This window comes from Gadus chalcogrammus, chromosome 2, assembly GCF_026213295.1.
Source record: "Gadus chalcogrammus isolate NIFS_2021 chromosome 2, NIFS_Gcha_1.0, whole genome shotgun sequence".
Classification (NCBI taxonomy): domain Eukaryota; kingdom Metazoa; phylum Chordata; class Actinopteri; order Gadiformes; family Gadidae; genus Gadus; species Gadus chalcogrammus.
Genome location: NC_079413.1, coordinates 15,808,201 through 15,833,557, shown reverse-complemented (window position 1 = coordinate 15,833,557; position 25,357 = coordinate 15,808,201). Strand labels below are relative to the sequence as shown.

Here is a 25,357-nt window from a genome sequence, read left to right as displayed (position 1 = left end):
TATAGAGTATAAAGAGACAATAAAGCTGCTTTCACACCGCCGCGCGGCAACTCGCCGCCCCCATTCATTTCAATGAGGGAAGGGCGGCAGAGGGGAGGCGGTTACAAAAGCGGCTGTAAACCAAGAAGCGGTTGCCGCCCACGTGAACGCGCACATATTTTGCCCTACCGCTCAGCTTTCCCCGTGTTGAAACTTTCGGCAGCAGCAGCAGCAACAGCCGCTTTAGAAAAACACCTGGCCGTTCACACCGCCGCGCTGAACCCTCCGGGAGCGAGGTGGTTAAAAGGGCGGTTGCCGCACACGGTGCGGAAGGCTGCAGTATATTAATGTGCTCTTCATATTCAGATGAGGGTGCTGACCGGGCACGCTGGCGATGCAGAGCACGTGGGTATTGCAGGCGTAGAAGCTGTCCAGCTGCTCCGAGGGCAGCGAGGCGTCCAGCACCAGCACCTTGGTGGAGGAGTGGGTGCTGATACACAACCACACCCTGCTGCTCCTTACCCCCACCTCCTCCTGGGGCTCCCCCCCCTCCTGCTCCTACAGCCGGGAGAGAGAGGAGGTTAGAGAGGAGCAGAGAGAGTAGGAGAGTGAGGAGGAGGGAGAGGAGAGGGAGGAGAGAGAGAGGAGAATAGAGTGGAGCAGGAGGGGAGGAGAGTGAGGAGGAGGGAGAGGAGAGGGAGGAGAGAGAGGAGGTTAAAGAGGAGGAGAGAGAGGAGGAGAGAGGAGAGGCGGAGAGAGAGGAGGAGAGAGAAAGAGGAGGAGAGGAGGGGAGAGAGAGGAGATTTGAGGAGGATGGAAGGACCATGGACAGGGAGTGAGGCCAAACCATGACATCTCTTCCAGCTTTCAGTCCTCTCTCATCATTACTTCAACAGACGCAGACGCGAGCACACACACACGCACACAAACACACACACACCTTGTCGTGCTCCAGCTGGTCCAGGCTGCTCTGGGAGCCGGTCGGCCCCTCCACCAGGGGGGGGGTCGGGCCCCCCGACAGGTTGACCCCCGCGGCGCACCACAGCTGGGGACAAAGCGGCAGAGCGTGAGACTCCCACTCACCCACTCAACGAGTTACCCACTCACCCAGACTGGACCTTCACTCACCCAGTCACCCACTCACCCAGTCTGGACCTTCACTCACCAAGTCACCCAGTCTGGTCCTTCACTCACCCAGTCACCCAGTCTGTTCCTTCACTCACCCAGTCACCCAGTCTTGTTCTTCACTCACCCAGTCACCCAGTCTGGTCCTTCATTCACCCACTCACCTATTCACCCAGTTACCCAGTCTGCTTCATCACTCAGCCAGTCACCCAGTCTGGTCCTTCACTCACCCAGTCACCTATTCACCCAGTGTGGTTCCTCCCCCTCTCTGCTCTTCTCTAACGATGAGGGCGTGTGAAGATCTTTAAGAACGTAACTGATCACGGCTATGGGAATACACCCGACTGGAGGGGTACTGCCATGCTCAACGGATGGCGGCGCCACTGCTCCACCCAGGGTTTAGGAGGTGCTTCCCCCAAGGTTAACCCACACTGAACTGAGCCGCCTCTTGACTAGCTCAACTAGACAGAGAGATCTGTTCCCCTCACTGAATCATCCCCAATGGTTCTATAACTGCCTTCTGCAGTTATACTTAACTTACTGATGAGCCTCTATCAATATACAAGGCTCTGGATGAGAATGTAAAGAGTGCGTACCTTCATAGAAGCATCCTTCTGATCCAGAGGCCTCAGGTAGACGGGCACTGGGAGATTCATCTTGTTCTCCGTCTGACCCCCATCAGACACCTGCTGACACACACACACACACACACACACACACACACACACACACACACAATGAGGAAACATAGATCACACACGATAAATAAATGTAACATCATAAGTCCCTCAGTCTGTCTGCTACTCCTCTAGCCCCCATCCGGGGGGGTCTGGATCCTCTCCAGGGAGGCTGTTCTCACCCTCTCCCCTCTCCAGGGGTCTCACCCCTCAACTCTCCCCTCCCCAGGGTGTCTCCCCCCCCCCTCCCCCGGGGTCTGACCTTGGCCTTGCCCGGGAGGCTCCAGCCGTGGGCGGTGACGCGGCCGTCCTCCCCCCTTCTCTCCTCCCGCTGCATGTGGGCCTTGACCTGCCGGTACTGGGCCCTCTTCTGCTCTTTACGGGACGGGGAGCTGCACGGGTCAATCCTGGAGACAGCACAGTTAGAGCACGCACACACACACACACACGCTCACACGCTCACACGCTCACACACACACACACACACACACACACACACACAGAGACACACATACAGACACACACACACACACACACACATGCACACACACAGAGACACACATACAGACGCACACACACACAAACACTTTATTGTATACACTGCTGTATACAATAATATAGTGTGTGTTTTAACAGACACTTTAAATCCCTGGACTAAAAGCTAAGGCTAAAGGCTAAAGGCTAAGGCTAAGGTTAAGGTTAAAGGCTAAAGGCTAAGGCTAAAGGCTAAAGGCTTAAGGCTGACTCACTCTTCGTTCAGGAAGTCCAGCGTCTTAGACTTCTCGGTGGGGAACTGGGAGAAGGTGCTGCTCCTCTTCACCAGTCCACCGGGGGCATTGTACTTCATGTTGGGCTGAGGCTCCGCCTTCTTCAGGGCGGAGCCACTGGCGGGGGCGGGGGCGGGGGCGGAGCTGAAGAGCCTGCTGAAGCTGCAGGGGCGGGCAGAATGGGGACGAGAGCCAATAGGAGCACGGGAAGGAGTGGGCGGGACAGAGAGAGGAATCGATTGGTGGGAGGGTTCAACACCAAAGGGCCTCATCCAATGGAGCGACACAACATGCTGGGATCAGGTTTGATTCGACAGAGCCAAGCACTACCTAACCAATCAGAGAAAAGACTAGATATTTATCTGTCATATACATGTTTGTCTCAAATTGTAAGATAAATAGGAAGTACTTCTCCTCCTGGGGGGTCAAACCACCTCCCCATGGGGGGGGGGTCAGACCACCTCCCCCTGATGGGTCAGTTAAAGTCTCATTGAGGAGAGCAGGATGAGTCCTGTGGTAACTAAACGGTGAGTTATGTGGTCACTAGCAGTATGAGCTCTTTGGTCACTAGCAGTTTGAGCTCTGTGTTTAGAGACAGGGACAGGAGGGGCCATGTGGTCGCTAGCAGTATGAGCTCTGTGTTTAGAGACAGGGACAGGAGGGGCCATGTGGTCACTAGCAGTATGAGCTCGCTGGTCACTAGCAGTATGAGCTCTGTGGTCACTAGCAGTATTAGCTCAGTGGTCACTAGCAGTATGTGCTCTGTGTTCACTAGCAGTATGAGCTCTGTGTATAGAAACAGAGACAGGAGGGCTGGTCTGAAACAATCACGCTGTCTACCTAACGCTGGCGTTTCAAAGCAACCGTGTGAAAGGAAAACAAAATACAGGAGAGATAAAGGTTGTGACACTCAGGTTTACAGTTGGCAGTTTGAAGCCAACGTTTGACAGCAGAACATCTGGATGTTGTCCCCGTTTCACAGAGGAGGGAGGGGGCAGAGAAGGACTCACAACTGCCAGATGCTGGATTTCTTCTTCTCCGACAGCGCTGGGTTTTCCCTAGAGGCCCTGGGGGAGCAGAGAAACACCACATATATAACTATATCTATATATATAGATATAGATACTGTGTAGAGAAGGGGTGTAACGATACATGTATTCGTATTGAACCGAATCGGAACGGACGTCACGGTACGGTGCATGGATTTACACGGAGAATACACGGTATAAAATTAATTAAAACTGGCGTGCAAATTAATTAATGTAATGCCGAACTAATGTTGGATCCACGATCTTCAGGGACAACTGAGACGCCTGAAAGGGTGCTGGCAAGTTCGAGCTACACACGCAGTCCGTTGATTGGATGACAGAATCGCACTTCCGTGAGACAGGGGGATAATAAATAAATACATTATCCGCAAAGTATTTCTGAACAACGGCGAAAGCTTTGTTGATTGAAGAAAATGTTGCACAAAAGTTAGCCGTCCTTCTTGGACGTCCTAAATGGTTGATCTTTGCTCATTGTTCGCGTTCTTTTTCCTTGGAATTATAAGGAGCAGCCTGACACTATGTCGGGCTGCTATGAGGTCACAATGCTAACGTAGCTGCCGCGGCTATCACGATCCGGGTAAACCCCCCTGCCCACCATAAGGATACCGTCGGCGGTGGAAACGCGAGCCGTAACTGAGCTGCGCCGAACCGCACATTCACTACTCCACCAAGCCGCAACGAACCGACCCGCACCCTCCGGGTGCAAATTCTGTGTACTTTGCAGTTTCATAAATACTGTAAAGCATGCTGAATTTTCAGTTTTATAACCGATAGTCTTATTTTGTTTAAAAGTTACGGAGGGAGTCTGGAGGTGATGTGTACTTATTGTTTCCTGTTTACATCTTAGATTACACAGTTCAAACTGTTGCAGCTAGCTCAGGGGAGAGACTGTAGGAAACTAGGCGGTACAACCTGAGACAGTAAAAAAGAATTGCCTTCTGCATTTTTGTTTTATCTTTTCCCTTCATTGTACCGAACTCGTACCGAACCGTGATGTCTGAACCGAGGTATGAACCGAACCGTGACTTCAGTGTACCGTTACACCCCTACTAGACATAGAAAACCCTTATAGTTCTGGATCATACTCAATGTCTCCTTTCTCTGTTGCCAGGTGCATCGCCCGATGTAGATACGACGTCTGACCTACATCTGACGGATTTACATCTGACTGATTCACATCTGCCTGATTCACATCTGATTGATTCACATCTGCCTGATTCACATCTGCCTGATTCACATCTAACTGATCACATCTGCCTGGTTCACATCTGCCTGATTCACATCTAACTGATCACATCTGACTGGTTCACATCTGACTGGTTAATGGGTCTAGCTGTGACCCGCTTTGATCTCTGATCTAGAATCTCATCAAATAAGCACCAGAAGCACCAAATGTGGTAAAACGAGATTTGAAATATTACCAACCCTTTTCTATTGAGTTTTTTAAAAAAAGACTAATTTATACTAATTTACACTATTTTATTTACACTATTCCTCCCCCTCCACCTCCACCACCACCCCCACCACCTCCAGCACCTCCACCCCCACCTCCTAACCTCCTCACCTGATCATCTCGGTCCACCTGACGGCCTCCTGCAGCTCCATCAGTCTCTCCTTGTACTGGTTCCTCTCCATAAGCACGCGGGCCATCTCCACCCGCGTGAAGCGCTTCCTCTGGGCCGTGGGAACATCGCTCTGCGGAGACACACCGGGAGGTCCCTCAAACACCAGACTGAAGGTCCCTCAAACACAAGACTGAAGGTCCCTCAAACACAAGACTGAAGGTCCCTCAAACACCAGAAAGAAGGTCCCTCAAACACCAGACTGAAGGTCCCTCAAACACCAGACTGAAGGTCCTTCAAACACCAGAAAGAAGGTCCCTCAAACACCAGACTGAAGGTCCCTCAAACACCAGACTGAAGGTCCTTCAAACACCAGAAAGAAGGTCCCTCAAACACCAGACAGAAGGTCCCTCAAACAACAGACAGAAGTGCCCTCACACCAGAATGAAGGTCCCTCAAACACCAGACTGAGGGTCCCTCAAACACCAGACAGAAGGTCCCTCAAACAACAGACAGAAGGGCCCTCACACCAGACTGAAGGTCCCTCACAGCAGACAGAAGGTCCCTCCCAGCATCACTTGCCATCATGTAAACGAAAAAAAGAAGCAGGATAGATAGAGCCGCACCTGAAACTGAAGCTGTTGTGTTAATATATATGTGTGTGTGTGTGTGTGTGTGTGTGTGTGTGTGTGTGTGTGTGTGTGTGTGTGTGTGTGTGTGTGTGTGTGTGTGTGTCTCTTACGTCTTCCTCTCCATCCTTAGACTTCTGCCTGATCTCCTCCGTCTCCAGGCGCACTCTGAAAACAGAAATGACAACGTCCTCTAAAGATAACACAACAGTATATTGTGTATCGTTATTTTCAATCTACTCTAAAGATAACAGTGTACTTCTTCTTAAAACACTCTAAAGATAACAGTATACTTCTTAAAACACCCTTTGGAGGCAGTTTTGCGTTTTTAGTGTTTGGCTTATTATCCTTGCTATGAACTGCCAATACAACTACTTGTGTAACCATGGAAACAACTGATAGGTCAGACCTAAAGGCCAGTGTGCGGATGCTGAGCCGGGCGCCAGGAGGCCTTTCTCCTTACGCCCATCATCTCAGCGTGGTGAACCCTGAGGTACCGAAGGTGTTATCTGAACCTTCTTCAGTGTGGAGACACTGAGGTACCAACGGTGTTATCTGATCGTCCCTCAGGGTGGAGCACTGAGGTACCAACAGGGTTAGACGTTTACTTCTTCAGCTCGTCCTCCAGCTCCCGGTTGCGGTCCTCCAGGCGGCTGCGGGCCGTCAGCACGGCCTCTAGCTCCCCCTGCAGGACCTCGCGCTCGCAGCCAAGCTCGTCTACCCGCGCTATCAGGTCGTTCTTCACCACGTTCAGCGCGTTCCTGGGGGGAGGAGTCAATATAATGAAACTAATATTGTTTCTCATGTGGCAGGCTCCTAGTAACCTAGTAACCAGCTCCTAGTAAACTATAAGAAAAAATTAGTTAGGGCCAACCAAAGGTCATTTCATTTTGTGAAATTGCAGGTGATTAATGACATAGGTTATTAATGATTATCCTCGCACACAGGGTTTTCTAACTCTTCAATGCATAGTATAAAAGTGTAAATGTGTTAGAATGTAAGAGTGTACAAGTGTAAAGGTACGGCCACACCAACCGCGTTACTCGCGTTAGGGGCGTCGAAAATCGGCATTTTTGCATAGGGAACCATTGGTATAGGCGCGTAGACGCGTTACACGCGTTGAAGCGTCGCGTTAGGGGCGTTAGACGCGGCAGTTGCACGTAATTACGCACGTAAACGCAGTAACGCGCCCAACGCCCGGAGTTCAAAAAATTGAACTTTCAACGCTCCAACGCGTGACGCTTAGCCGCGATAGCCGCGACAGCCAATCAGCGTGGAGCTTGACCCGACGTCACTGGCAGAGAGCAGTGACGCTTGCACAGAAGCATACGGCCGACATCTTTCTTTATTCTGGGTGGAAATAGAAACATAGTTAAGCCATTAAATGCGTTTATGGAAACATTTTTTGTGAGAAATGTGCATTTTACTTTCATAATGTTCGCTCGGTGAATGTGAAGGATGTTTGGTTTGATAGTTATGACAAAGAGGGAACGCTCCATTCACTTGCATGGACATGGACTCATCTAGCTGCGTTGGCGCGTTGACGCGTTGGAAGCGTTGAACCACCACACACTGATCAAGCGTCAGGTTAGGCGTTATCCAACGCGAGTAACGCATTTGGTGTGGCCGTAGCGTAAGAGTGTAAGAGTGTAGGAGTGTAAAAGCAGGGATTAAAATTAACGTCGTCCCGGGGACGTATTTAATTGTCATCGGGAGGATTTTTATTCTCTCTCAGGTCGACCTCGGGACGAAGAGAATTTTGTGGGCACTGACTTTATTTTTCTGTTTAAGTTTTCAACACTTTCTGCGAACCAGAACGTGTTTGCGGTTGGTGGAAAAATACTTTTTTAATGGAAAAAGGACTGAGCTTCGTTCAATTGTCTGGCGCTCTCGCGCTCGCGTTTGTGTTATTCAGTGAGACAGAGGGGTTAACCCCCCATTCCCCCCAAGCACTTTGAGATTCTTGAATATAAAGTGCATTATAAATACAATTTATTATTATTATTATTATTATTATTCGTCATGGCGCAGGCTTTCTTGGTTCACTGGAGAAGGCGGGGCTGCGTACGGAGTCTAGACCTCTTTAGAATAATTTTCAAAGTGGACCGGCCCGGAGACCCTACCGATCTTCCCGATCTCCAGCCTCTGCTGCAGAGCGAATTAAAATCGCCGGCAGAATGGCCTGGGCTTCCGGCGGCTAAGTATAATCTAATGAGTATAATTGTCCGCTGTCAAGGAAAACAATGGATTTTTCGCCTCTAATGGCGTCTTTTGTATCACTCCGCATGTACCGGTAACTTGTCAACCCCAGCGTCTTCGGTTGCTAAGTGACGTCATCGTCTTCGGCTGACTATTTCTCTGCTGATAAACACTGCGAATGCTGGTATTGGTATCAAATAAATAAAAGACACACCATGTGAAGTAATTTTTTCGTTTTGGCAAGTAGCCGTGTAATAAGCGGGATAATGTTGAGAACATCGCCGGTCATGATCGAAAATAAGTTAAAGTAAGCTTATTTTCCCGATAATGACCGGCGTTCTATACATTATCCCTTACATATCCCACTGCTTCGGGTTTGCCTTTGTAGGCGCATTGAGAGGAGGAGCGGGCGAATCCGCTGTCAGTGCGTGTGCATGTATGATACGCAGGTTTATCCAATAAGTGGTAGTGTACCCGCGCACCATTGGCATGTATGCTCGCTTGTCTCTGTGTGCGCGCTTGTCGGTGTGCTTGTGTGAACGAGAATGACAGGGAGAAATAGTGCTACGTGGAGATGATTGAATGGAACGATATATATATTTCAAAATCAATTTGTGCCGCTCTGTGTTGATTCTGTGGCGCTGCGCCACACATTGTTCTATGTATTGGAAACACTGTCTCCCGAATGTTTTTATGAATGAAGACACCCGCATGCAAGAATGAGTTCACGTCCGAGTGTAGGCTACAAGCGCGATTAACTATTTACAAGTGCAAAAACGCAACATATTATTTATTTTGCTGCCCACTTGTTTTTTATCCCGACAAAAGCCTCGTAAGGACAGTTCCTCTATTATCTCTCGTAGATCGCACCATCTTTCAACATCTTTGTTTAATGCGACTGCATCACCTTCTCTTACATGATCAGCAGCTCGCGGATTTCTTTCTTTTCAATTAGAACTGCTCATTATGATATGCTGCGTAGTCTCTTTTAACCTCTACCCAAGCCTTGAGCCTTGAGGTGTTGCAGAGCCGTCGCATTTACATCAGAATGAAACCTAATAAACCGCCAATGTGTGGTCCGGGAGGCTAAATTGGGGTTCTAGCTCAAGCAGGCTGTAATGGCCGTTTCTGTTTTTTGTTAAGCTCACTTCGACCTGTGATTTGTATACGCCTACCTAGGCACAGGCGCAGGTGATTTTAGGTCACGCCCACCGCTCTAGCATAGTTGGAAAGTAATGTCGGGCGGCGTGGCATGGTTTGGGCGAGATAAAAAGATTTTACCACACCTAATGCAAGCATTTTGGATAATGGAAATAGAAAACCTTTGTTAGAACTTCATGCAAAGAAGACCATTGGAATAAACAGAACTCTTTTTTGGAAACTTGTGTTTGTGCGTAAACTTGAAGCCGAATCCACGTCACCCACGGCCTTTAGTTTGGAACATTGGAAAATAGAAAAAAGGCCGTTACATTAAGTAAAATCTTTCTTTCGTTTGGACATTGAACTTGGAAGAATTGAATTGGATTATCTGTTGGAACGTTTCTGTTGGATTACTGGAATTTGGAAGCCGAAACGAGAAGACGTGAGTAACAGCTGACTGACTAACAGCTGACTCTGAAGCAACCCGCAACGTCGGGGTGGACCCTCTTGAGCTGCAATTTAAAGACTTAAAAGAAGACAAAGCAAAGACTCTTTAGTTTGAAAACATTCTTTGGATTTTTGCGGAAACAAAGTAGGTGGAACATTATGCAGCAGGAGCAGGAAGATTTGGGAAAGGAAAGGGAAGTTTTAAGTTTAATTAAGAAGCGAAGTGGAAAACTCAGCGCTCTCACATGAAAGTGGAATGAAATTCACACTTTGATCGATAATGGAGAGAATACCACCGTCATTGAAGAACACATGAAAGTTTACAATAGTTTCCTGGAGGAGTTTATGGACGTACAAGTGGCTGTGCAAAGTTTATTGAACGAGGACGAGAGAGAATCTGACCACACCGACTGGTATGAACCCAAATTGATAAGCTGCAGAGAATTTATTGATGACATAGAAACGTGGCTAAAACAAGACGCCTCGCAGGATGCCGCTAATAATGTAAGTGCCGTGGAAAATGTGTCTCACGCTGCATCTCGCAAAAGCTATGACGTAGAGCCCCACGATAGCGTCTCACAGACCGCAAAACCCGCACGCCCCAGTAGCAAAGCAGCTGCGAGCAAGTCCTCTAGTTCATCCTCTGCCAGTAGAAAAAGTAAAACCCTTTCAGAGATGGCAATTCAGGCCGAGCTGGAGCGCGTAACCCTGCTAAAGCAGGCCGACGCGTTACAAGAAAAACACGCGCTTGAACTTGAAGAAGCCCAATTAAACGCAGTAATGAAAGCCAAAAGAGAAACGCTGTCCGTTAAAACTAATTTGGCCATCGCAAAGGCGAAGTCACAGGTGTTTAAAGAACAAGAAGAAACACAAAAATCGAAAAGTCTAGCGTCCTCTGGAGCCTCTACACCCACACAATTCATATCGCCCCAAAGAGCTATGAAACAGACAAAAACGTCACCGGCTCCTGTTCCGTTGTCTACCGTTGGACCTACTACGTCAGTCGCCCCCCCCATATATGCAAAAAGCAAAGCAAAAACACGTCATCTACAGCAAAGTGCAGACAGTAATAATGACCAACCCGATTTAGCTGAAGCAATGCGCAGGCAAAATGAGATTACTGCAATGCTGATTAAGCAGCAGAGACAGTCACTTTTACCACCCATACAATTACCAGTTTTTGATGGTGATCCCCTGCAATTCAGATCCTTTATCAAAGCATTCGAACAAGGCATTGAGAGCAAGACAGATGATATGCAGGTTAAGCTTTATTATTTAGAGCAATTTACATCTGGGCAGCCCAGAAAGCTGGTGCAGAGCTGCATGCATATGAGCCCACAAACTGCATTCGGAGAGGCTAAAAAGCAGTTGGAGTGGAACTTCAGAAGCAAAGTGAAAGTAACAGCTGCATTTCTGAACAAGGCATTGGATTGGCCAGTCCTGAAAGCAGACGACGGCGTAGGTGTAGCATTAAGATCATACACATTTTTCCTAAGAACCAGTTATAATACAACGGAGGACGCCGGATATTTGGACGAAATGGAAAACTCCTCACACATGAAGGTGTTCGTCTCCAAGCTGCCGTTCAGAATGCGTGAGGCCTGGAGGATGAAAGTGTGCAGCATCAGAGAGGAGCAAAAACGGAGAGTGAAATTCAAAGACCTACTGGACTTCCTGGAAAGGCAAGTGAGAGCTGCAATGGATCCCGTCTTCTGTGAAATTCAAAATACAAGAGCAAAAGCCACAACACCACCAACCCCCAAGTCAATTGGAAAAGCCAAAGGCAGCAGCTTCGCCACCTCTGTTGCTCAGGTGCCACACCAGAGTGACACGCCCAACGCTGGAAATGCAGGCGAAATTCAGTGCTTGTTTTGCAATGACGGCCACATACTTGACAAGTGCACAACATTCAAAAAGAAACCAAACAAAGACAAAATTAAGTTTCTACAGAGCAAAGGCGTGTGCTTTGGATGCTTAATACAAGGTCACTTAAGCAGGAACTGTCAAGAAAGGCTGACATGCCGCACCTGCAGTAAGAATCATCCAACAGTTCTGCACATCGAACCAAAACCTCAGAACACCCCAGCCGACCATGAAACACAAACGGTCTCCAACGCACTTGTGTCCTTGGACCCTGAAGGTGATACTGGGGTCGGTTCTAAAGAATGCTCGCTGTCTGTTCTACCTGTCAAAGTCAGACTAAACAAAAGCACAAAAGTAATCGAAACATACGCTTTCTTGGACCCAGGCAGCTCAGCTACATTCCGTACTGAGTCATTAATGACTCAGCTGAACGCACCTGGACAAAAAATTGACATACTGCTGAAGACGATGGGGCAGGAGAAGTATGTGAGTAGTCATAAGATCTCTGGCTTGGAAGTAGCTGCCTTAAATGACAACAAATTCTTGAGACTGCCAGATGTGTACACTCAAAAGTCAATCCCTGTCACGAAAGACAACATACCCAAAGAAGAAGACCTTAAAAAATGGCCTTACTTACAAGAAGTGGAACTGACGCCCATCAATGCAAGTATTGGACTGCTGATTGGTGCAAATGCACCTAAAGCACTGGAACCATGGAAAATAGTCAGCAGTGAAGGTAATGGACCCTACGCTGTCCAGACTCGTCTTGGATGGGTCATCAATGGCCCACTTGGACAAGAAGATAGCGACGCCAGCGATGCAGCTTCTGTACAGGTGAATCGCATCTCATTAGGAAAATTGGAAGAAATGTTGATTAAGCAGTATAATCAAGATTTTGTCGAACAGCACTGTGACGAACACGCTGAATTGTCTGTGGAGGACAAACAGTTTATGGAAATAATGTCAAGCTCAGCAACACTTACCAATGGTCATTACTACCTGAAGCTGCCATTCCGCGACTCCAATGTAGTGATGCCCAACAACAAACAAGTCGCCCAGCAGAGGGCGCAACAGCTGCTGAAAAGGTTCAAAAGGGACCAGTCATTTTTTGAGGAATACAAAGGATTCATGCAAGATGTTAGCACAGAGGGATACGCCGAGATCATACCTCAAGATCAGCTGAGCCATGAGGAAGGTAAAGTCTGGTTCTTGCCGCATCACGGAGTCTACCACCCCCGCAAGAAAACATTACGCGTGGTGTTCGACTGTGCCTCATGTTTTGCTGGAACATCCCTGAACAAACAGCTCCTCCAAGGCCCCGACCTGACAAACACCTTGTTAGGTGTGCTCACCCGCTTTCGTCAGGGTCCAATGGCACTAATGACTGACATCAAAGGAATGTTCCATCAAGTCAGAGTGGCTGAGGAACACGTGAATTACTTGCGCTTTCTGTGGTGGCCTAACGGCGACCTAACCAAAGACCTTGCTGAGCACAGAATGTTAGTCCACACCTTCGGAGCAGTGTCCTCCCCCAGCTGTGCTACGTACGCCCTGCTAAAAACTGCTGAGGATAATGCACATCTGTATCCAGAGGAGGCCATTAGCACCATCAGAAAGAATTTCTATGTCGACGATGCCCTCAAGTCAGTTCATTCAGTCGAACAAGCCACCTCTCTCTACCAGCAACTCACCGAGGTATGTGCTAAAGGAGGGTTCAAGCTCAATAAGTGGATATGCAGTGACCGCTCTGTTCTCTCTGAGATCCCCGAAGCAGATCGAGCCAGTGGAGTGAAAACACTCGACCTAAGCAGAGACCAGCTGCCTATGGAAAGAGCCCTAGGCGTCCAGTGGGATGTTGAACAAGACTCCTTCACCTTCAGCATTCTGAACAAGCACAAGCCACTGACAAGACGTGGAATACTGTCAAGTGTGAGCTCCATTTACGATCCACTAGGGTTCTTAAGCCCGGTGATACTCCCCGCAAAGCAGATTCTGCAGCAGCTGTGCAAGTTGAAGCTGGCGTGGGATGAGGCAATACCACCAGAGATGGCACAAACATGGCAAAGGTGGGTGGATGATTTGATTCTGTTAAGGTGCGAACACACCAAGCGCGTTACTCGCGTACGACGCGTATAAAATCGGCAATTTTTCCATAGGGAACCATTGGTTTACGCGCGTATGAGACGCGTACACGCGTTACATGCGTATAAGCAACATTTTACTCGCGTTAGGGGCGTATGAGGCGCGTATATATACGCGCGTATATATACGCGCGTACATATACGCGCGTACGCGAGGAGTTCAAAAAATTGAACTTTTTACGCTCATACGCGCCGCAATAGCCAATCAGCGTTGAGCTTGACCCGACGTCACTGGCAGAGAGTAGTGAGTTTGGACAGAAGCATACGGCGACATCTTTCTTTATTCTGTGTGGAAATAGTAACATAGTTACGCCATTAAATGCTTTTATGGAAACATTTTTAGCGAGAATTGTGCATTTTACTTTCATAATGTTCGCTCGGTGAATGTGAAGGATGTTTGGTTTGATAGTTATGACGAAGAGGGAACTCTCCGTTCACTTGCATGGACAGAGTCTCTGGTTACTAAGCAACCTCAACGTCTTGGCGGACTATATATCTGCTGATCAACACTACGAATGCTGGAAACACACCAGACACACCATGTGAAGTTATTTAACCAGATTATTGTTATTTATATCCGATATTATTTAATCTAATCCGATCTAAACTCTATCACCCAAACACCACGGCGTTTGGGTTTCCTACCTCGGACTCCAGCGCAGCCATGTCCATGGCAGCCACGGCCGGCAACTTTCTTTATTCTGGGAGGAAATAGTAACATAGCTACGCCATTAAATGCGTTTATGGAAACATTTCTAGCGAGAAATGTGCATTTTACTTTCATAATGTTCGCTCGGTGAATGTGAAGGATGTTTGGTTTGATAGTTATGACGAAGAGTGAACGCTCCGTTCACTTGCATGGCCAGAGTCTCTGATTGCTAAGCAACCTCAACGTCTTGGCGGACTATATATCTGCTGATCAACACTACGAATGCTGGAAACACACCAGACACACCATGTGAAGTTATTTAACCAGATTATTGTTATTTATATCCGAGATTATTTAATCTAATCCGATCTAAACTCTATCACCCAAACGTGACGGCGTTTGGGTTTCCTACCTCGGACTCCAGCGCAGCCATGTCCATGGCAGCCACGGCCGGCAACTTTCTTTATTCTGGGTGGAAATAGTAACATAGTTACGCCATTAAATGCGTTTATGGAAACATTTCTAGCGAGAAATGTGCATTTTACTTTCATAATGTTCGCTCGGTGAATGTGAAGGATGTTTGGTTTGATAGTTATGACGAAGAGGGAACGCTCCGTTCACTTGCATGGACAGAGTCTCTGATTGCTAAGCAACCTCAACGTCTTGGCGGACTATTTCTCTGCTGATCAACACTACGAATGCTGGAAACACACCAGACACACCATGTGAAGTTATTTAACCCGATTATTGTTATTTATATCCGAGATTATTTAATCTAACCCGATCCAAGCTCTATCATCTACCCAAACACAGCGGCGTTTGGGTTTCCTTCCTCGGACTCCTAAATCCAGCGCAGCCACAGGCTGGGGGGGGGGGGGGGGTTTGGGCGGTCTCATCTACGCGCGTATGCGTACGCGCGTATCTGACCATTTTTGACACAAAATGGTCAAGCAACATTTTAGGTGCGTTACGCGCGTACATGGTACGCGAGGTACGCGCTTGGTGTGTTCGCACCTTTACACTCATTCAGTGTCAGAAGATGCTTCACACCTAGTGAATTCGGAAATGTAGAAATGGCACAGCTGCATCACTTTTGTGATGCCAGCGAAGTTGGATTCGGTGCCGTATCATACTTACGGCTAACTAACAGCGAGAAGGAAGTGTGTGTTGCTTTTGTTATAGGCAAAGCAAGGGTGGCTCCACTCAAGCACGTCACCATACCTCGCCTGGAACTGGCTGCAGCAGTCGTTGCTGTGCGCCTGGACAAGATGCTGTCAAAACAGTTGGAGCTCAACCTCAGTGAGTCAGTCTTTTGGTCCGACAGCATGACCGTCCTAAAAAACATCGCAAACACCACCACTCGCTTTAAGACCTATGTAGCCAATAGAGTTTCCATCATAAGTTCACTGTCTAATGTCGGTCAGTGGAGACATGTTGGCTCTAAGATGAATCCTGCAGACGCAGCTTCGCGAGGCATGAAAGTTGGAGCCTTCCTGAAGTCCTCAACCTGGATCACTGGTCCTGACTTTCTCGGAAAAACCGAGCGTGAGTGGCCAGCAAGCGTGGACAAAGCATCGCTGCATCCGGACGCTGACCCAGAAGTGAGAGAGGAGGTCCTTTCCTTCGCTGCACAGGCGGAAGAAGTATGTCCCACCACTAAACTGCTGCTGCACTTCTCTAGTTGGACAAGGCTCAAGAGAGCCGTGGCATGGATTATGAAACTGAAAGAAAAGCTAAGGCTAAAGATAAAAGAAAATACACAATGTGGAGATCAAACTCCCGTCAAACAGGTAAAGAAAACAAACTACTTACCACTCACAGTCGATGACCTGCTCTTAGCAGAGGAGGCAATAGTGCGCTTTGTGCAAAAGAAACATTACTCCAGCGCATTGGCTGCACTGAAATCCGGTGGTGTAAAGAAATCCAGTCAACTGTACAAACTTGACCCCATTGCCATTGATGACGTATTGAGAGTTGGTGGTAGGCTGAGCAGGTCCGCTCTACCTGTGGAAACAAAACACCCTGCAATACTACCAAAAGAAAGTCACGTCTCAAAGCTCATTCTTCAACATGTACACAATAAAGTTGGTCACAGGGGAAGAAATCATATGCTCTCAACCCTACGACGACAGTACTGGATTCCTCATGCAAATGTAGCAGCCAGAAAGATCATCAGTGAGTGTGTGATATGCCTAAAGCAGCGCCAAAGACCAGGTGAGCAGAAAATGTCTGACCTGCCTGTTGACAGAGTCACAGCTGATGCCCCACCATTCACACATGTGGGCCTAGATTATTTTGGGCCAATAGAAGTTAAGAAAGGCAGAAGCCTAGTTAAAAGATATGGAGCACTTTTTACTTGCCTAACCTGTCGCGCAGTACACCTGGAGGTGGCGCATTCTCTCAATACAGATTCCTGTATAAACGCCATCAGGAGGATTATCTGCCGCAGAGGCCAAGTCAAAGAAATCCGGACGGATAATGGAACCAACTTCGTCAGCACAAACCGTGAGTTGAAACAAGCCATTGCAGAGTTGAATCACAGCAAAATTCAGAAAAGCTTGATGCAGGATGGAATTAAATGGACATTTAACCCCCCATATGGAGCCCACCATGGTGGCGTATGGGAACGCTTGGTGCAGGACGTAAAAAGATTGCTGCGTTCTGTAACTAACCAACAAGCCCTAGACGATGAAGCCCTGCAGACAGTCTTCTGCGAAGCGGAGGCCATACTGAACGACCGTCCAATCACCACCTCCTCTGGCGATCCCAATGACATCGAGGCCTTGACTCCAAACCACCTTCTTCAGCTGAAAGGTAAACCCATCTTGCCACCAGGTTTATTCAAGAAGGATGACCTGTACGCTCGGAGACGCTGGAGGCAAGTGCAATACATCGCCGACCTCTTCTGGAAGAGGTGGACGACCGAGTACCTCCCTCAACTGCAAGAGCGGCAGAAGTGGAACAAAGTTCACAGAAACTTCACAGTTGGTGACATCGTGCTCGTGGTGGAAGAGTCCGCACCCAGAGGTGCGTGGCCCATTGGGCGCATCACCGACACCATGGCAGACTCCAAAGGGTGCGTTCGACGGGTCCGTGTCAAGACACAGACCAACGAGTTGGAAAAGCCCATCACCAAGATCTGCCTCCTGGTGGGGGTAGTTTAAGGGGCAACAGTGAATGTTCGCCTCCAACGGAGTCATGTTCTTGAACCTCTGACTCTACACATCTACAGATGCTCACTTACTGATTTAGTCCGTGATGCAATAGGCGTCACAGCCTTTATACCGAAAACATGCACACAGTCCATAAGCACACAGAACACATGCACACAGACCACTGCATACACTTGAAGCCTTTTTTTTCCCTTTCAAGAAGAAGAATTTTTGTTGTTTACGGACCGAAAACCATTTGTAAATGCACTTGAGTATGAACTTTAATAACAATGCAAAAAAAACACAAAAAAGAAAAAAAAAGGAAAGCAAATAGCATTGAATTGTATGTAAGCTTACATTTTTCACCGTACTTGTAATGGCCATTCACTTGTATATATTGTATATAGATTTATAATTACTTGTTGTTCAAGAATTAGGGGCCGGAATGTAATGGCCGTTTCTGTTTTTTGTTAAGCTCACTTCGACCTGTGATTTGTATACGCCTACCTAGGCACAGGCGCAGGTGATTTTAGGTCACGCCCACCGCTCTAGCATAGTTGGAAAGTAATGTCGGGCGGCGTGGCATGGTTTGGGCGAGATAAAAAGATTTTACCACACCTAATGCAAGCATTTTGGATAATGGAAATAGAAAACCTTTGTTAGAACTTCATGCAAAGAAGACCATTGGAATAAACAGAACTCTTTTTTGGAAACTTGTGTTTGTGCGTAAACTTGAAGCCGAATCCACGTCACCCACGGCCTTTAGTTTGGAACATTGGAAAATAGAAAAAAGGCCGTTACACAGGCAATTTACGTCGGGCAGTGTAAAAGCGCGGACCGTGCCGCGAAAAAGGCGTGAATATGGCATATTAGGCAGTCTCGCGCGGCAAGCAGTGCGAGAGCCTGCTGCTCTGCGACCAAAGTTGCAAAACTGTGGTCATGTAGACCACAGTTCTGCGACTGAGGGTGTTGCTTGTCATCTGGAAATAAATATATTATTTCATCAACATAATGTATTGCGTTTTTATTATATTATCAGTAAGTAACAACTCAAAATGTAAACAAGATTTATGGGAAAAATTTGGGGCGATTCGGGACTATTCCGGGATGGTGGTGAAAATAAGTTAATTTTAATCCCTGGTAAAAGTGTAAAAGTGTAACAATATACAAGTGTAACAGTGTACAAGTGTAACAGTGTAACAGTGTAGCAGTGTAGCAGTGTACAAGTGTAACAGTGTCATAGTGTAAGAGTGTAAGAGTGTAACAGTGTAACAGTGTAAGATTGTAACAGTTTCAGCATTAGGTCCATACTGGAGGTCTTACTTGGTTTCCAGAAGCTGTTTGTTCTCCAGGATGAGGTTCTCCACCTCGCGGCCCATACCTGCCACACAGACACAACACCTGAGAACCGGCTGGAGGACATGAGCTCCATGTGATGATGGGTTGTTAAGACACACAGAAGGACCCTAGAGGACAGGACCCCACGCTTTAAGGGCCCCCGTTTCACTGACAGCTGTGATCCTCAATTAGCCATTTTAATCTGCCGTTTACAACATCACAGGTTGGCGTGGATGGACCTGCCTATCAGCTGGTACCGTCCACTGGGTGGACACGCCCACCTGTCCATTGATTAACACCTGCTGAGAAAAACCAGGGCCCTTTAAACACAGCTACAGGCCACATGACAAGTTACATGACACATGAAAGATCACATGACACGGATCACATGACACGGATCACATGACAGATCACAGGACACAGATCACAGGGCACGGATCACATGACACGGATCACAGGGCACGGATCACATGACACGGGGAGGAGGATGGAGACATCGGTAAGATCTTACCAAGCAAACTAAGGTCTGAGCAAACCATGCAGTCCAAGTCAAGCAGAAAGAGAGACGGGAGAAACAGAGAGATGGAGAGTAGGAGACAGATGTGATATGATGGGAGGAGCCATACATGTTAAATGATCAGATATTCAACTCTAGAGAGTAGGAGCGATGGAGATATAGAGGACAGGTTCTCAGAGGTTAATTTAACTCTTCACGTTTGAACATTGGAATTAAAAAATCGTAAATAACCCCCTGGGGCTAGCCCAACAGCAGTCAGCAACGCTACTGAGCATTAAGCTAGCTAACCGTGGTACTGCGGAATACTACGTAGAAGCAGAATAATCAGTCGGATGTTAAATGCGGAGAGATGAGACATTTCGGAGAAGAAATATGTACAATACACATAAATACATGAGGAATGGTTTGAGGTTGTACACACCGGAATACTCCACTGGGATTATGGGAAGGGCCGGAGGATGAGGGACAGGAGAGAGTGGGGTTAACATGAGGACAAAGTTTACATTACAGACACAATCTGAAGCTTCAGCTGGGAACTGAAGCGCGTTTGGACGTGGATGCTGTCAGATGCTCCAAAACGTCTTCTCTGAAAGGTTGTGTCGCTACATGATTGTCATTCAATTGAATTATATATATATATATATCTCCATGAAAATTCCGAAGCAACATTTGAAATATACTCATCTGCGATTCTATACAAATACATTTCTCCACTAGGAAACATCACAACAAGCTTTACTGGGAAACAACCACAGGCAGTTTAACATCTGCTGGAAGGAGAACTGGTCCGCCCATCGCTGAGGTGAGGCTCTACCACTGAGGCTCTATCACTGATGCTCTATCACTGAGGCTCTACCACTGAGGCTCCATCACTGAGGCTCTATCACTGAGGTTCTACCACTGAGGCTCCATCACTGAGGCTCTATCGCTGAGGTTCTACCACTGAGGCTCTATCACTGAGGCTCTATGACTGAGGTTCTACCACTGAGGCTCTAAATGTAAATGTAAATGGACTGCATTTATATAGCGCTTTTCTAACCATTGGCCACCAAAAGCGCTTTACAATATTGCCTCACATTCACCATTCACGCACACATTCACACACCGACGGCGGAGTCAACCATGCAAGGCGCCAGCCTGCTCGTCGGGATCTAACAGTCAGGGTTCGGTGCCTTGATCAAGGACACCTCGACACTCAGCTAGGAGGAGCTGGCGATCGAACCAACAACCTTCAGGTTACCAGCAAACCCGCTCTACCTCCTGAGCTACTGCCGCCCCTCTATCCCTGAGGCTCTACCACTGAGGCTCTATCATTGCGGCTCTATCCCTAAGGCTCTATCACTTAGGCTCTATCACTGAGGCTCTACCACTAAGGGTCTCTCACTGAGGCTCTACCACTGAGGCTATATCACTGAGGTGAGGCTCTATCATTTAGGCTCTATGACTGAGGTTCTATCACTGAGGCCCTATCACTGAGGTGAGGCTCTATCACTGAGGCTCTATCACTGAGGTGAGGCTCTATCACTGAGGCTCTATCGCTGAGGTCAGGCTCTATCACTGAGGCCCTATCACTGAGGTGAGGCTCTATCACTGAGGCTCTATCACTGAGGTGAGGCTCTATCACTGAGGCTCTATCACTGAGGTCAGGCTCTATCACAGAGGTGAGGCTCTAACAGATCTGTGGAACTGTGTCTCTGTGACTTCCAGTCTCATTTCAGGACGTCTGGCCATGTGGTCAGGGTTAGTCAGGGTTAGTTAGGGGTTCACTAGGGTTAGTTACCTGACCCTGAATACTCAGGGGGTTAAAGGCTCTTCCACCCGGTAAGTCAGCTCATGTGGGGGTGACTATGAGGGGTTAGTGATCCTCACCCAGGAGGTCGGGTGACCAGAGGGGTTAGTGATCCTCATCCAGGAGGTCAGGTGACTATGAGGGGTTAGTGATCCTCATCCAGGAGGTCAGGTGATTATGAGGGGTTAGTGATCCTCACCCAGGAGGTCAGGTGACCAGAGGGGTTAGTGATCCTCATCCAGGAGGTCAGGTGACTATGAGGGGTTAATGATCCTCATCAAGGAGGTCATGTGACTTTGGGGGGTTAGTGATCTCTCACCCAGGAGGTCTGCTCCTTCGTCCACGTCTCCGATGATGCCGGTGCCTGCGGAGGACAGCTCCTCAAACAGTGACTCTGTGTTGCGGTCAAAAGCAATGTTCTCAATCCCTTTGGTCGGGGTGCTGACAGGAGGAAGAGAACAGGTGGTCAGGGTCAGGGGTCAGGGGTCAGGGACAGGTTCAGGAGTCAGGATCAGGAGTCAGGATCAGGGGTCAGAGGTTCAGGGGTCAGGTTCAGGAGTCAGTTTCAGGGCTCGGGGTCAGGTTCAGCGTGTGGCCCGTCCATCGCTCTAGCTGTATGGTTATTTTAACCCTACCCTGTCAGGTTCAGGGGGTCAGGTTCAGGGGTCAGGTTCAGGGATCAGGTTCAGGGGTGTGATGGAAAATCTACATGTTGTATTGTTTTGGTCTATATGAATTTAAGTTTTGTTGCTATTCTGTGTAATTTTATATAGTGTCTGCCTTCTGGGCTCCTTTTGGGTCATTTAAAGTGTGAATGTTCGAGAGTCGTGTGAAGCATTTTATTGCCTGCCCTTTCCTATGTTTCTTGTCATGTAAATCACCCTCCATGCAATCCTTCGATGTGTGGGCCTGTTTTCTCGACCCCCTGGCTAGCGCCAACCAAGCCAGGGGTTTAGATGACACGGCCGCTACCCCCTCCAATGGCATTCCCCACAGCTGCAGTTGTAAAGATAACCATCTGGTACACAAAGGCTTTTGGTATTGGGGGACCACCCCCTAATAAACCCAAACGAATAAGAACTCATTGATTGGAAGACACAGTGGACTTGTCTGAGCGTACCTTCAGAGAATGAAGTAACACGCAAAGAGAAGCTCCCATCTGGGGCCCCAGATTATTGTAATGTATGCCTGTTATGTTGTTTGTTGATGCATGTTGTGATGTATCTTTGTTCGTACTTTTAATACAAATATATATAACCACTAATTGTCAACAGTATTGTGTGCTTTTTGCATCTAAATATCTCATCTGCTTAGACGCAATATCTGATACAGAAATTGCCACGACAGTTTGGGGGCTCGTCCGGGATATCTAACCTGAAGATTCTATGAAATATCAGCTTCCAATACAGGTCTGAGGATTCGTTCTCAGTCCCAAAGCTCTGCTTCGCCTCCAAGTGGTAACCAACCAGAGGTCGAGGAAAGGGTGCCTGTGGGGATAAACTAGTGGTTCTTCAGTACGATATCCAAAGGAAAAAAGAATTCGAGCAGGTGAGATCACAATACTGTTAAAGCTTCAAAATAAAATCCGTTACAGAAACGGTATATAAATGTTTCGGTAAACGTAAACTTATATCTGAACTTAGGCCTCGTTCAAAGAAACTCTGTTATAGGAACATGCGGTAGCTCCGTTTCGCTTCCGTCAATATATATATAGCTATATAGGTAACAGAAAGGGCAGCTAGGGTCTGTCAGTGACGGTAAAGGGAAACCCGTTGAAGCGCGGTTGGTGTTATATATATATATAAATAATAATAATAGGTATTCATTAATAAATATATGTATATGTGTGTAGTAACAAGGAGGTGTCGGCGATATTAGATAATTTGTTAAATAATAACTAGTGTAAAAGGATAAATAATAACTAGTGTAAAAGGATCTAAAATATGGGGAACAAATCTGGGAAAACTGAGATAACGGGACCTGCGAAGGTGATGTTGGAGAAGCATGGTGAATCGGCTCTGGAGGGTTTAAAATATTGGTGCAAACTGGGTTTTCCTGAAATGGGGAGTTTTAGCTTAAAACGATTACAGGAGTTAGAGAAACGATTGTTGGAGTCAGAAATGAAAAAGAAAAGTTCCAAACTATGTTGGTGTGCATTTTATTTGTGGGAAAGAGAGGGCCAAGATAGAAAAAAAAATCAGCCAGGGACAGAGAGCGTAGAGAGTGTAGGGATTTTTAATCTCAATGTCACCCGAGATATAGACCCGAACCTGGACTGCACCGGCGGACCGCGTGCGAATCCCCCTTCTCCTCCCCCGTATGACAACGCCCATGAAGCCGCCTCATCGGACAATCTCTACCCTGACCCCGAAGAAGAGGAGAAAGCCCCCGCTCGCAGCGCGAGAGAAGATAGGCCTGCAACTTGTAGCCAGAGGAAAGCTCCACAGCAGGCGACGGCCACACCGACCAAGCAGGAGCCCGTCGCCAGCCACTTGAGGAACCAGGGAATGGCGTTCTCCCCAACTCCTCAACATGGGGACGTGATGGATGGACAATTCCCCATGATCGAAGTACTGAACCCCCAGGATGGCAGTCCAGCATAGGTTTTCCGTGCATGGAGACCCAGTGACATTAAGGACATAGCGGAATGGCTCCCAGACCCATCTGCAGTGGGAGGGGCTGCCTTCGCCACAGCCCTTCAAGAGTTGGTCCAACAACACAAGGCCTCCATCAGCAAAGTTCGCCAACTCTGTACGTACAGCCAAGGCGACATGCCCGGGAGGGACGAAGCCAAGAAGCTCCAGCTCACCCGACTGGAGGCCCTGGAGAATCCTAAGCCCACCCGTCGCACTCGCAACAGAAACCAAAGAGGCGACCGGCCGAAAGAAAAGAGAAAGGAGAACGCCGGACGATGGAACTGTCATTGTTGTGGAGCCAAGGATCATTGGGTCAAAGACTGTCCGAAAGAAAAGAGAAAGGAGAACGCCGGACGATGGAACTGTCATAATTGTGGAGCCGAGGATCATTGGATCAAAGACTGTCCCAAGAAAAAAGAATCGACAAAGACAATGGAAGGGCCGGCCGGCAGTTCGCACCTTCCTGTGAAGTGACTGTGAATCATCCAAGAGGCGGAGGTGGAAGGGGGCATTCGCATTGACGGGACGCAGGAGCAGACCAGGTCCAAGGAGGAGGTATGAGCACCATAACACAACGCACACAAGCACCACATCCAAATTATTGTTGTATGGTTCACCAGCCTTAAGCGAGCTAATCAGCTAAATTTAATATTAGATATGGTTATTTTAAACAAAGGGCTATTGTAGACAGTGGATACTCGATTTTTACAATCTATCACAACCAATTTAATGGTCAACCATATCACACAGCCATGACATGACCCCAACTGACCCAGACTAACCCCGACTGACCCCCACTGACAACAGAAGTGTATTGCCTAATATAGAAAATGCAGATTTTTATATTATGATATTTTGTTAATGTTTTATGGCCAAATGGCAACAAGGTGAATTAATGAACGTATGAGAGAGATTGGAAGAAGTATGTGTTATGGAAGGAGAAGAGATAGATAAGAACGTAAGGCAAGACAAGATAAGGAAAGGGGTGGGGAGAGAGATAACCCATCTGCATCGAGTTTTGTTCAAATAGATCCGGACCTGGACAACGCTCCTCCCCCTCCTGCTTTCAGCCCGACCAGTGGCCCAATACAGTGCAAATACCCCACGTCACGACTCCTCTTCATCAGACTTTATGAAGTTACAGACCATGGGAGGCCCACCTGAAGAGCTACGGAACGGTCTGCTGGACGACACAAGGAGACAGTCCAGCAGGACCAACAGCACCAGAGTGGTGGCCTCCATGGTGCCTGTGTAGCCACATTGAAGTGGCCTGAACAAAGAGACAAAGGAGGGTCTCAGAGACGGGAGAGACGTGGGGACAGGCACTTCAAAGGACAGCCCGGGATGCGGATGAGAGGCAGGAAGCAGAGAGAGAGGTGGAGGCGTGTCCAGGCGGAGGGAGAGAAGAGCAGTGTACGGAAAGTATCACACTAGACACAGCATTACTGTCTATATGAGTGTGTGATAGTTTCTAAGAAGTATATCTGAAAGGTTTGAAAGTTATTAGGAAAAGTAGTTTGAAGGATCAAAGACAAGTAGAAAAGTTGAAAGTTAAAGAAATGTTTTTTTCAGAATTAAAGTAGAAGGTTTTTGGTGCGCTCGCAACAGAAAGCCATGCTTACAGGCCTGGGCTTTCCCTTATTATGGTAAATTGACGCATGGGAAAGTCCATGCGTCAAGAGGGGGGATGGGGAGCCC

The 25,357-nt window shown here is 47.8% G+C and overlaps 1 protein-coding gene across 3 annotated transcripts in view; it reads right to left on the bottom strand.

Annotated features, from left to right (window-relative positions):
* LOC130375787 (C-Jun-amino-terminal kinase-interacting protein 4-like) overlaps positions 1-25,357 on the bottom strand; it is a 48,445-nt gene that overhangs the window by 10,886 nt on the left and 12,202 nt on the right. For 2 of the 3 annotated variants that reach the window (XM_056582877.1, XM_056582894.1), the window contains 12 exons: positions 21,343-21,464; positions 19,656-19,667; positions 18,703-18,760; positions 6,397-6,549; positions 5,902-5,956; positions 5,162-5,292; positions 3,559-3,615; positions 2,531-2,710; positions 2,044-2,188; positions 1,701-1,790; positions 920-1,024; positions 360-537 (listed from right to left, as the gene is read on the bottom strand). In XM_056582877.1, coding sequence (XP_056438852.1) covers positions 360-537; positions 920-1,024; positions 1,701-1,790; positions 2,044-2,188; positions 2,531-2,710; positions 3,559-3,615; positions 5,162-5,292; positions 5,902-5,956; positions 6,397-6,549; positions 18,703-18,760; positions 19,656-19,667; positions 21,343-21,464 — 1,286 coding nt within the window. The remainder of the gene's footprint in view (positions 1-359; positions 538-919; positions 1,025-1,700; positions 1,791-2,043; positions 2,189-2,530; positions 2,711-3,558; positions 3,616-5,161; positions 5,293-5,901; positions 5,957-6,396; positions 6,550-18,702; positions 18,761-19,655; positions 19,668-21,342; positions 21,465-25,357) is intronic. The other variant, XM_056582886.1, reaches the window with a different exon arrangement.